Here is a 14,171-nt window from a genome sequence, read left to right as displayed (position 1 = left end):
AGTATTTGTTAGGTTGTAGATCATTAATATGTTGATCTTGAGAATCACTGAAAAGACGTAAATTGCACAGTTAAATGATTACCGCTACTGTCAGTTTCAAATTTGATTGAATAATTAATTATATATATATATAAGGTTATTGAATTCATTATGGGTTGGTCGCTTGCTTTGGTCATTGATTTGCCGTAGACTTATCAGGGACGTTAATAGCCATGCCAATAATGATGGGTGCTGCTTGTGGGTGCATAAACTGTTATCCTTATGAATAATACCTCTTATTTTGATTTATCAGTGTTTGTATTGCTTTTTTTTTAATTCCAAGCAAGGGTTGTATTTAAGACTATTTTACCGAAAAAGCTTCCTTTCTATTGCTGTTTCTAACATAGTATGTAAAAGGTGAAACAGAAGACACCAAAGCGTTATGGAAACTCGAAATTCGATATAAAAAGTGTGAGTTTATGTAGATTTGATTCATTTCAGAATTTTACGACGTAATATAGAATGCAATACAAATTGTAAAATCCAATACATCATAGATTTAAATTTAAACTTAACTGTAATTTGCTATAAAGACAGTTATCTGTCTTTTTAAAATGTCAAATTTTCTAGCTGTTAAAATTTGATTTTGAGTTTTGGTATTTTTACGCCACTTTTAAGCAAGGCTTTTAGGCTGTTTGATGGCGGCCAGTTTTTGTTGGTCGAGGAAGCCGGAGTGCTCGGAGAAAACCTCCGACATCGTATAGGAAAACTCCTATTCCTAGTCAATTAAGATGAGTCGGGTGCATCCGCACGAGCGGGGTTCGAACTCACAAGCTAAGTGTTGACTGGCTAGAAATTACAGTAGTAATCACTTAGACCAATCGGCCACAGAGGCCCCACTAGCTGATAAAGCAAAGTTAAAGTATTGACAAAACACTGTATGAAAGTTTTGCAAAACATTTTGGGTAAAAGATAAGCTTCATGGTCGTGTTATGGGACATTACACTATTTTCTCTGGAGTAAAACCAATTTTTGGTAACCAATTTTACATAAGGTACAGAACAAACTCACAAGACGAATCTAAAGGATTTCATTTGCAGTGGTCAGGTAATTTTATCTTTTAAAATACATATATAATATTTTCTGACGCATTCCTGTTATCCTTCGATCGTCTACGATTATCAATATAAAAGAGGGACAAAAGATACCAAAGGGACAGTCAAACTCATAAATCGAAAATAAACTGACAACGCCATGGCCAAAAATGAAAAAGACAAACAGACAAACAATAAAATTGAGAATGGAAATGGGGAATGTGTCAAAGAGACAACAACCCGACCATAGAAAAGACAACAGCAGAAGGTCACCAACAGGTCTTCAATGTAGTGAGAAATTCCCGCACCCGAAGGCGTCCTTCAGCTGGCCCCTAAACAAATAAATATACTAGTTCAGTGGTAACGAACGCCATACTTAACTCCAAATAGTACACAAGAATCTAAAATTAAAAATAAAATAAGACTAACAAAGGCCAGAGGCTCCTGACTTGGGACAGTCGCAAAAATGCGGCCGGGTTAAACATGTTTATGAGATCTCCAGCCTCCCCCTATACCTCTAGCCAATGTAGAAAAGTAAACGCATAACAATACCCGCATTAAAATTCAGTTCAAGAGAAGTCCGAGTCTGGTGTCAGAGTAACCAAAAAAAAAATAAACAAAATGACAATTATACATAAATAACAACAGACTACTAGCAGTTAACTGACATGCCAGCTACATGACACAACAGAAAAAAGTAAAGAATAAGCAACACGAACCCCACCAAAAATTAGAGCGATCTCAGGTGCTCCGGAATGTAAGTAGATCCTGCTCCACATGTGGCACCCGTCGTGTTGCTAATGTAATAACAAATCCGGTAAATAGTCTAATTCGGTAGATCACATTTATGAAGGGGAAGGATATACTAGACAAGAAGTATTGTCACTTTCTCTATCTCAAACATTTTATTTTGAAAACAAATTGAAAGAGAAACGTGGTTGAAGTTTACTGATCTTTATTTATATTGTGAGTTCATGATTCTAAGAACTTTGCAAAATATTTAGACACATCCTTCTTTGATTATGTTTAAAATATTATCTTATATCAAATGTATTTACTTTCAGTTGCCGATAAGGCCGATACCGTCTCTGTTAATTGTGAGAACAGTAAATGGGGAGCTGGTGTAAATTTAACATCACTTCGAATAATACTTCCCGAGATGAGTAAAGCGAATGAAATTTTCATTAACGAGCCTCAGTGCTATGGGTTTATCTACGATGACTTACTTTTGTTCCAGCAGTTATACAACAAATGTGATACAAACAAGACGGTACATTATTATGTAAACATAAGATACCCATCATATATCATAGATTTCCTAAATGTTTCGTCCATTATTATCATGTATTATATAATAGCTTTAATTTTGGAAAAAGTTGGCGGATGCATGACCTACAACAATATACTTAGTAGTTGAGCACAACGTAGGTTACGGATTTATATTCTATTAGTTTGACTTTGTGTATAACTGTATAGTATCTCTAATTATTAAAATTAATGAATAAGTTGACCAATATGATGTGTCGGTGTTTTAATTCACTAGAGATATATTTTTCCATATAAAAGCTTTTACACAGCTGCAACTATCGTCGCCATAATTTGAAGGAACATTAATTGTCTTAATTATTTCGGCTACTAGTAATAAAAGGATCACACAAAATTTAATATGGCAATGTTCGGCTTTCAAGAAATAAATGAGAACCGGTCCGATACCGTAAAGTAAGCTATGACATGGCCAAAACAGAACAAAATCTTGGACAATATAAATAAATCAATGACCTGTTTATACAAATACAGTAAACAAAAAACAATTATGAAAGACTGCAACTAATGATACTAACGTATTGAATTAGTCTTCAAACAAGGACATGCAAAATCAGAAGGTGGTTAAATGTAACAATTTTGCAAGTGCTAAACCCTCTTCTTACCTATAACGACAGTATCACGATTTATCATAAACCTTTGTATTTCCATTGATGTTATGAACAGTAACAGAGCTAACTATTGGACTGGCTAATACGCTCGATAACGAACTTCCTCAAGCAATCGCATCGATTTGTAAAATTCTTAAAAGATCGTACTGTTGTGAACATTACACGCGATGATTTTATCTACATCAGGATTTTTCAATACTAGCAATAAAATATCACTAATACCATCTATGTCTGTCGCTAAATACTTTCGAATGATTTTACTCTTTCATAATCCATCATAACCAAAATTTGAATTGAATGGTTAATACACGTATATTAAACATAAATTTTGTTTACCCTTGATTATTTAAAGTATATGTCAATAAATCCAAAATGTATTTATAAGTTGTTGTTTGTAATAGATATGATGAGGTGTAATAAAATTATAACGATTAGATCTAAAGAACATGCACTACGAACGGGTCTTAAAATAATGGTCTTTAAAACCTAGGATTTTGATTCATACAGTCATGTGCTTTTGAGTAGATTTGATTGAACACATATTCAATGCGTACATCCCAGAAATAGTCCTTTTTTTAAACGACATGTGTTCGTTCAGATGCTAAATTGCAACAATTTGCCTTACGATTTCTGTATCAAGTCTACAATATCCACGCCAACTACTAACAAACGGGTCAATGACAAAATGCTTTGATTAAAAAACAATGGTCTTCTAATTAAAACATTTACTTTGTATCACTGTGTTGTAATTTTCTGTTTCAGATAAGTAATGGCTATGTAACATACACTAACCGTATTGTTTACATCAGAAATAAAGTGTTACAATGGGAAGTTCCAATTGAATGCAGAAAGCATCAAAGTTCAAGAGTTTATCATGACCACTTTTCAACAAATAAAAGATCTGTTGTAACAGAAGGTACATGTAAACGATATTACTGCATACCTTGTCTTATTTAATTTCATCATAGATACTATGATTCAAATTTTGTAAGTCAGACGCATGCTTCGCATACAGAAGACTCATCAGTGAAGCTCATAAAAAAAGGTTAGAAGGCTTGCAACTCTGAAATGAAGATTTATGCCACATGTGTATTTTGATAAGAAACATAGACATCATATTCCTTCAATGCCAAACTCTGAATTTTGATATAGAAAATATCCATATTAAACATAAAAAATAACATTGCCAAATTTCTCTAATATGCTCTTTAGATCTCTTTAATTAATAAAATTTTCATTTTTCATATTATAGATGAAAGCGAAGAGTTTAAGTTTCAAACAACTTTTTATTATGACTGGGACAAAAGTTTATCAGAGGACGTACCTTTTGCATTCAATCAAACATACTTCTATAAAATACAGTTAACTGATAATGACAGTGAGCTGACATTTGAGTTAGAAACATGTACCCTCCAACAACGTAAAAGTGGAAAAGTCACATTGATAAACGTAGTTCTGAATGGGTATGTTATATAATAGAAAAAGGCCAAGTAAAAATGAGGCGTTCTCACCTTCATTTTATTGAAAACAAAAATATACATATATTATAACTCGGCTTAGATTTTTAATATTAGACTTTCCTTTTTGAATTTTCCTCGGAGTTCAGTATTTTTGTGTTTTTACTTTTTAGAACAAATGCATCAATGAAAATTTACCTCATGGTATAGACGTTTACTTCACGGTGTTTCTTTTGGTATGAACATTGAAAACGAGACTAAATGATATTTAAAGCATGCAAACACTATTCATTGCTATTTGAGTATAAATATTTTATATTATTTGATTCTCAATAATCTTCAAAACAAGGTCCGGGACCTGCCTATAACTTTGCCGGTAATTTCGACAAGAACGGTATTCCGAACAAGATTTAAAGAGAAGTTGGCATAATGAATCTATAAAAGCTTACACAAATGTCATTTATAATAGCTTTGATAACAAAAATGTACACAAAGTACCTGTAGTTCAAGCTAAATATTCTTTTCATCACTTCAAATATATGATCATATTTGATTTATTGAGAAAGTTTGTTTTTGCAGAGAACCTGTAAGCAGTGGAGTGACTGTTAGGACATTTTCCAGAGAGAGCAAAGTAATTGGTATCAATGTGAACGAGGATGTAGATAGTCATTTCACGTGTGATGTTAAAGTCACTTTCAACTCTACGGACAAATAAAAACTCTTGAATGTTTTAAAATAGTTGAATTATTGGCGTGTTTTTTTTCTGATGTTATTTTTATCTACGGCATCTGGTAGATCTCATTTACAATCATAGCACATGTTTTAAATCTTTAAATTGATCGAAAAAACATGTGCATACGATTATCACTTTTGTACACCACAAAAAGAATGATACAAAAAGAAGCATTAACTTTTTATTATTATATCGTAATGCTTAAACCAGCAAAGTGACAGTGAAATAGTTGCTTTTACGTTCTCCTAAGCATTGCTGAAACATTTTAATGTAGTTACCTTTGTGGTTACCCTTGTGGTTTCTACTGTGGTTATTTAGTACATTCGTGATTGCATCTGTCATTCAAAACGAGTCCTATCAAACATCTGTGTAGCGAAAAAAATGAGATATGATATAATACTCTTTGTGTGTAGTCGTAGAAAATTAAATTGGAGCACATGTCTTCAAAACTTAAAGCCAAAAATACAATAGGAACACAGGTCTTCAAAACTATCAGCGATAAATGCAATAGAACATATGAAACAAAAAGTGCTATACGCAAAATATGACTTAAACAATAATTGTACATCTTATCAAGTTAATGAAACATGTAGTAGTACTAGGACGCTAAGCTAAGTATGCTCCACTGTAACAATAGAACAAAAGAGTCACTGTTAATTAATTATAAATAATGAAATACATTAGGATGTCTGAGAGATATAAAATGGTGTATCACTTCATATATTTACTAACATCTAAATGCTACAATATTGTGGAGTCATACTAATATTTAAGGAATGACTGTAATATTTTGTGAAGAAATATGAAGAAATAACATAACAAAATTGGAGCACACTGAATAACGCGCGTAGCGGATTATTTAACAGCGTGCACCACATTTTTTATGTTATTTCGAATACATTCATTACAGTCATTTCTTATAATTTAATTCTAAATTCCATTTTAAACCGTAGAAAACCATGACAAACCGTTGATGCCGTCACGGTCACATGACTAAATTATGTTTATAAGCTGATAACAAAATAACGACAGCTAATCAGAAGACGCGTTACATCCAAAATTAAATTATTAGGTTTAAATTAAAAAAAAACGCACTTATCAGTTTCAACTAGTGGGTGTCTGACGACCTTAATTGGCCATGATGGACTCGCATGGTCGGCACTACTTACCAATTAATCCGATAAAACAATTAGATGTGTATACCTTGTAGCCAGTTCTGATATGTTTCATGATCTATATGATATGTTATGTCTTAATTTGCTTTGATATTGTAGATAATCTCATACAAACACACTGTACTTTATTTGGCCCTTTAACTTTATCCGTTTTTGGTTGTTCTATTTTGGATTAAATGGTCTCACAAACCTGCTGTAATGCGTGTACTTAGGGTTATTTTAGAAACACGTTTCGTACGAAAACCCAACATGGCTATAAAAAATGATAGCTTTGACATTTGCAAGTCGAGTAAAGTTTTTTCTTGTCTTTTTGTTCTATTGTTGTATATGGTGTGTCGTGGCAAGAAGATAGAACAGCTGTTTAAATTTGTTGAAAAGAACATCATTTGTTCTCAAGATTTTGTTATAACGTGATATATCAAAAGTAAAAACAAAGAAAATCTCGGAAATCGGGTGTTACAATCAATGCAGAAGAAGCAATTGTAAGTGTTGTAAAGGCTTGGGCCAACACTGAAAAAAAAAACGTCCATCAGCACAGTAATTATAAAACGGGAAATACTACGTATATTATATATCAATACAAGTGTGGACACAGATCAGTGTGGATAGTATGTTTGGGTGTTTGAAAGTGTTTTATATGACGAAAGAAGTTCTATGTTTTTCCCATAGGGTTCTATATTCTCAACTGTGTTGCATGACAATGACAACCAACTTGATCATTAGGAGTGTTGTTTATTTAATATTTAGTTTTTTAATGATCAAGACGGGCAAGGAAGCAACACTAATTGCCTTAATTACCAAATAGTTTTGATAGAATATGTTCCACATCTTTGATTTTGGATACATATTGTAGCTAGGAGAGGAACACATAATGCGTAAATTTTTTCATGATGTGATTTTTTTTATACGGGAGATGGTATCTGAGAACATGTATTTGCTTACTATTTGTATGGTTCTATTTATACTACTTTATGGTGGGTCGTCAGTATCATCAGTAAAAGATTTCGTTTAAATGTTGAAATTGTATTTCAGATTAGAAGACATTTAATGTTTTTTTGTAATGACAATGATTGACATTATGCTTGTGACTATATGAGCAAGAAAGTAAACTTCTGTGTTATTTTTTATTAATTCTTTGATAATAACTCCTCCAAAGCTGTTCAAAGCCAAAACAAGTTTTGACCAGTATGAAATTGATATCAACAAAAGAATCTTTGTGAGTCTGCTCCAAAGACTCAAAACTGCTACAGAAGTCAGCTTATAACATTTTAAGTGGATATTATGAACATCTACTTAATAAGTCTAAATACATGTATCTACAAAGTTACAGTATTCAATAAGGTATTGCAAAATTATTCTTTTTTTTTTTTGTTATATTGATACAAATGGAAGTGATACCAATACAGTAAGACAGTTTTGTTGTAGTGTATATGAAAGTGTAGTAATTGATATTTACTGTAACAATATTAATTCACTAAAATTAAGAAATAATCAAATGAATGATAAATGTTAAACATGTACAATGAAATATAGTTTTCGAAATCAAATTTTGGTCCTTTTTTAGCATACTGAATGACCATTTACACTCAGGATTGAGTCGTCAGTGGCCATTATAGATGTATTAATATAAAGTGTAACAACAAACAACCCAGCATCATATTGCTAATAGCGCGAGAAGCATTGTCGGGTAAATTTGTGTTGGTTTTTTTGAAATTTGGTTAATGGACAAGAATATGTTTGGTTCAAATCTTAATAAAATTGCTTTTATCTCCCATTACTTACATTGTACATAGAATGCCAACTACTTTGACAATTCCTTGTACCTGAGAGTTGTCTGTCAAATCTTTATTTCACAAAGAATGAATTTCATAACAATGAACTGAACTCGAAGCAAAGCACTTTGATAATACACTTAGACAAAGAGCTCAATCCAGTTATATACTTTGTACTACAGGTCCTTCATGAACATCCTATCGGTCCAAACCATATCTCACAAACATGCCATACTACATGTTTAGACCAGAAGTCCTAAAAGTTACATGAGTTTTATCATCGTATTTTAAGTATATACACCAGTTAAAGCAATTTTGTGGTAAATTTATTCAGTATCTAGCAACTATCAATCACTTTGTGCACAAACTGATATAGGTTGAGTGCTCCTCTGTTGGAAATAAGAACGTACCTTCGCCTAGTTTTAGTTAACTGATGAAGAAACATTCAATATCTAAGACTTGTCAGTGTCTATTTACCATCACTACTGAATCAATAATATATGTATATACATGTATACAGTAAGACTAAAATTGACGTGCATATATAAGACTAAAACTGACATTCGGTCTTTACTAAACCTTCATTCTTCAAGTCGTGTTCTGACTTCATGATAAAATAAGATTCCATATCTACAACCAATGAAATACCCCTCTAATAGACTAGCCACAATAATATCCCAGTTTTCTAAAATGGTAGGTGGAACCTAAAACTCAAAAATGTTAAGCGATATATTTTAAATATTTCAAATACATGTAGTTCTTCTAAAGAAATTCGCGATATTTTTCCTTTTCTAGTCTTTTGTTCGAGACTGTATATTGACCTTTGGATGTCTTTCAATTACATCCTGTTTGGCGTAGGTTGATGTTTGATTGTTGTACATGTTGTATATTGATACGGAACGGATTTTTTTTATATATATAAATAACAACTATTCCCTTATATTCAAATAAAATAGATGTAATAAATTATAAGCAATCATATGCATATACCACTTCAATAAACAGTTGCGCCATGAGCATATGATACGCCCGTCACATTTTTAAAGAATAAAGTTCAATTACTTCTCAATGTCATATTAGAAATTTATGAAACTCAGAAAGCGAGCTTATATCAATAGATATAACCAATCCCCAACATTTAATGAGAATTGCTGAAAATATTGTCCAAAACTGGAAAATCCCTCCCTTTTAAATATATAAACCCCACAAGTTGGAAATGAAAAATGTAAAATTTATATAAATTCTAAAGGCAGAAGCTTACATCACTAGATATAAATAATTCATCAATGTTTCATGAGAACTGCTGAAAACATTTTTGTGTTATAGTCTGTAAACTGGAAAATCCCCCCTTTTTAAGAATAAACTCGGAAATGTAAAATCTAACATTTATAAAAAAAGAAAAGAAAAGGAGCTCATGTCAATAGATATAAATAACTCACTAAAATTTATGCAAATTTATTAAAGCGTTTATTAAGTTAATGTCTGACATGTTGACAACGGACGGACAGACCGACAGACAGCGCCTTACCACAATACGTCACGGAAAATAGGCCTATAAAAATGAGAATACCCCATACTGTATATAAACTGCTGTAAAAGAGCCCAACATGTTTATATTGGGATACAGTTTATATTGATATTAAGATTCGAGATTTTTTTTAAAATAATTTTTCATGACATCGTATTATTTGCATTTGTTCTGTTGATTGATAGTGGTACAACAAATCGGGGAATGTTTATTTGGTCATGTGACCTATTTTAACTGTTTTAGGTTTTAGTTTTTTTTAATTGAAATTATAGAAAAATAGAATGTTGTTGAAATGGTGAGTTCTTTTAGCAAACGATAAATTTGACCGGGATTCTGTGTATTCACATTATTTGTATAACTCTCCTTACATTTTTGGAATTTATGTGACCTAAATGGTTCGCGAAAATTAATATTTTTGCATATAGTACAGTAATAATTATTCATAAACATTCTCAACCTGGGGTTAAATGATGAAAAGTATTTAGATTTTAATGGAACATTTTAAAGACTTGAAAGAGTGACGAAAGATACCAGAGGACAGTTAAAAGCCATGTATCGAAACAAGACAGACAATGTCATGGCTAAAACCGAAAAAGACAGACAAACAAATTATAGTACACAAGACACAACATAGAAAACTAAAGACTAAGTAACACGAACCCCACAAAAAAACTGTAGGCGATCTCAGATGCTCCGGAAGGGTAAGCATATCCTGTCCCACATATCACACCCATCGTGTTGCTCATGTGTTTTATAAACCCGGTAAATAGTCTAATTCGCTAGGTCACATTAATGAAAAAGGAAGGGGATTATAGTTACGACGTAAAGAGATATCATCAGTTAAACGGTTATTCCATAACGGTCAACTAACGTTGGCGTCCGTAAAATACACAAATGCATGATTTCAACTTCACCATTTGGAACACTTGGTATAATAGTTTCTTGTGAGCAGCATTCCTCTATCGAGAAAATCATGCGAGGAAATACAAGCCCTGGAATATCGTATCAATTTGGAGATATATACTCCGTATACTGGCGCTGCTGGAATTATCATTGGTATGGTCGTATTTATAAATTAACTGTTTACAAAACGCTTGATTTTTTTTAAAACTAAGGCTTTTCTATAGCTACCTAAGGAACAGATTACCTTAGATGTATTTGGATTTTTTAACTTTTATGGATTCGAGCGTCACTGATGAGTCTTTTGTACACGAAACGCGCGTCTGCGTAAATACAAAATTCAATCCTGGTATCTATGATGAGTTTATTTACAACCACTAGGTCGATGCCACTGCTTGTGGATGTTTAATTTCCCGAGGGTATCACCAAAGAATTAGTCAGCACTTCTGTGCTGACATGAATTATCATTGATATGGTCTTATCTATAAATTAACTGTCTACAAAACGTTTGATTTTTTTGGAATACTCAGACTTTTCTACCTAAGGTATAAATTACCTTAGATGTATTTGGCAAAAGTTTTAGGAATTTTGGTCCTCATTGCTCTTCAATTTCGTAATTTATTTAGCATTTTTAACTTTTATGGATTCGAGCGCTACTGATGAGTCTTTTGTAGACAAATTGCGCGTCTGGCGTAAATACAAAATTTAATCGTGGTATCTATGATGAGATTATTTGCTACATAGCAATGGAAAGTTCACAATTGAAAAGCTGAAATCATCCCTTCTGTCGTAAAGTTTTGTTTTCAATCGACTCTCATTGTCAATTTCTAGATGTTAGTCAAGATATGTGGCAGACTTAACTGTATCTGATGTAGTCTTAATCTCTAGTTCCCTGGGATAGATGCGTTTAACATATTCGCCAAATTTTGAATTATTTAGTGAGAGAACTTCATCTATATAGCGGAAAGAAAAATTAAAGTATATTGCTAACTTCTGATCTTTCTTCCTAAGAGATTCCTGTATGAAGTTAATGTTATAATGAAAAAGAAACAAGTCGGTAAGGAGAGGGGAACAATTGGTTCAAAATGGAATGCCGACAGTCTGCTGAAAAAATACGTCAATCAAAAGTAACAAATCTGTTGTCAATCAAGAAATCAGGCATTTTGCAATGTTTTGCTAATGTTAGTTTCAGAGAATTGTTTGTTTGTATCAGAGTGATCCTCTACAAAGTAGGATCTATCCTTCCCTTAGACAAGATACTTGTATCTACATTGGCTATTCTTTTTTATGAAACAAAGTAATACCAACTCTTTCTTAAATTGGCATTAGTAGTCTCCCTTGTATTTGCTAATGTCATACTATTGTAAAAGTCCATCAGTTGTTTTATATTACGCAAATGTATACAAGTCACATTACATGAAGATCTGTAAAAGCAGTGAAAGCGCTAGTAAAAGTGATGAACTGAAACCGTTATTATCTTTTATTAATTTTCTTATATAATATATATACATATATACGGAGTTCAGTATTTTTATGATTTTACATTTACCTTAAAACAATGTTGTTTTCAACAACAATATGGATTATTTTTGTGAAAAATACATAATGAAGGAAACAATTTTGAGATTTGAAATGTATCAACAGGTAAGGTATCTCGTTGGTGTCAGAACTGTTATATCAAACCACACTCTAAATGGTACACCCCATACCTCCGCGTGTTACGATGCTTTAAAGAAATAATCGCCCGAGTGCAAAACATCAGATTAAGAAGTTGAATAAACAAAATAATACATTACGATAAATGTGAGTTTTTAGAGTCGGAAGTTGATATATTTCTTTTTAATTTAACAGTACATATTCATGTTTAGAAATGTTCACTTGATATCTTCGCCTGTTTGTTTTATTTCAATCACAGCTGGCGATATTGTCGACATTCTCTCATGATCTATCGAACTGGAATCATTTTTTTATATTATTTTTGTCTTACGTAGACTAACATTCAATTAATTAAGAAACATTTTTTATATGTCATGCTCTATGCTCATTTCAACATGGGTAGTCATTATATTTGTTAGTTGACATGATCTCTACTATGATTTAAATACAGGTATAACAGGTCAAAACACAGCACGTGACCTGCAACTGGTGTCAAGGTTTATACTGTGCAAAACAAAAAAATATAATATTCCAACAAAACAGGCACAGTTTTAGAATCAACTTATCACAATAAACTTTTACAATAGAAATCGGCATTTTTATTTTTGTTTTGTATTTGGAAGATTTCCCGGTGTATATCTTTTTTCCTTGCTAAATTGTTTTGTAATCCTCTGGAGTTGAATTGATTTGTTAAAAAATGTTTGATTTATAAAACTGAAAACTTGAAAATATCAATTGCTAGTCATATGCTAGTTTTTGTTTAGCAAAGTTCCAAAGCCAGCAACACCTTATTTATATTACAGGGTGAATAAGAAATATTTATCTAATTTAAGATGCTTCTTCTAACGGGTTGCAATTGGTATAGGCTTGCCAGAGGACACCTTTTTCATTATTGTACAACTTACCCATAAATATAGGTCAAAACTGTATACATCGTGTATATTGAAAAAAAGAGCAGGTTTTGTTTTTGTTGGTGATATCCGAATTTTGACAATTTCAAAATACTAGTTATGTAACATTGTGTACGACAATACGGATTTCAAATGTCATAGACAGTAGTCACCGATTGTCATTTGAGATACGGAGTGGACACAATTTACCTACAAACGACAGTTCTTGACCTCGTTAGACATACTTTATAGGTGACAAACATCTTTATATCATCTATCATATAACTAGTTAACAAGTCATTCAGTTCGTTGAGTGCATACACATGCTGTGATGGCAGGGATAAATCAAGACATTGAACAGGAAGTATAAAAAAAAATCAGCCTTATCTTAACATCCAATACAGAACAAAGATAAATGTCATTCTTTTTTGATTATAGATATACGAATTTCTTTGGATTCGTATTATGTTCCAAAGGTTTCGCCATTTATATTTTACCTGCGTTAATTTTAAATAAAAACTGAGAGATATCCCCTACATCCCTTAACAAGAAATTCATGTATATAACTTGATATCGTAAAGCAAAATGATTATCAATTGTCCAAAAGCATGCAGAAAGATAGATATATCATATTTTATATATTAAATTACACATATAGTTTATAGATGCAATATTTACCATGTGAAACTCAATCATCTTGGGGATGATCACAGTTAATATGCCCTAAACCTGTGTAATTACATTGTGTTATCTCTAACTCGTTGCCGGATAGTTTTCTGCACGAGTAGTGAGGTCAAGGTCCGAGAATACAGATGATACTGTTGTGACAATAATTCTTAATAAATTGACCATTTGAGGTAGAAAATGTGAACTTTAATTGACAAATAAGCATATAGTAAGATGTGGACTGGAGACAGAGGCAGGATTGGATATTTTATATAATCTTGAATGTTGTAATGATTGACTGCTAAATATAACATTTATAGTACTCTAATATGCTTTCAATATGTTATCAAAACAGCTTTAAACAGGTTCTAGGCATTTTATATCAGA

General features: G+C 32.0%; 1 protein-coding gene across 1 annotated transcript in view; it reads left to right on the top strand.

The window, feature by feature from the left end:
• The window catches only part of LOC139525008 (scavenger receptor cysteine-rich domain-containing protein DMBT1-like), a 107,980-nt gene extending 102,780 nt beyond the window's left edge, over window positions 1-5,200 (top strand). Inside the window, exons 48-52 of the mRNA XM_071320183.1 lie at window positions 927-1,086; window positions 2,138-2,343; window positions 3,770-3,923; window positions 4,260-4,470; window positions 5,044-5,200. Coding sequence (XP_071176284.1) covers window positions 927-1,086; window positions 2,138-2,343; window positions 3,770-3,923; window positions 4,260-4,470; window positions 5,044-5,179 — 867 coding nt within the window. The 3' untranslated portion in view covers window positions 5,180-5,200. The remainder of the gene's footprint in view (window positions 1-926; window positions 1,087-2,137; window positions 2,344-3,769; window positions 3,924-4,259; window positions 4,471-5,043) is intronic.
• The last annotated feature ends 8,971 nt before the right edge of the window (window positions 5,201-14,171 follow it).

Source organism: Mytilus edulis, chromosome 5, assembly GCF_963676685.1.
Source record: "Mytilus edulis chromosome 5, xbMytEdul2.2, whole genome shotgun sequence".
Classification (NCBI taxonomy): domain Eukaryota; kingdom Metazoa; phylum Mollusca; class Bivalvia; order Mytilida; family Mytilidae; genus Mytilus; species Mytilus edulis.
This window is presented reverse-complemented; position numbering and strand designations above follow the sequence as displayed.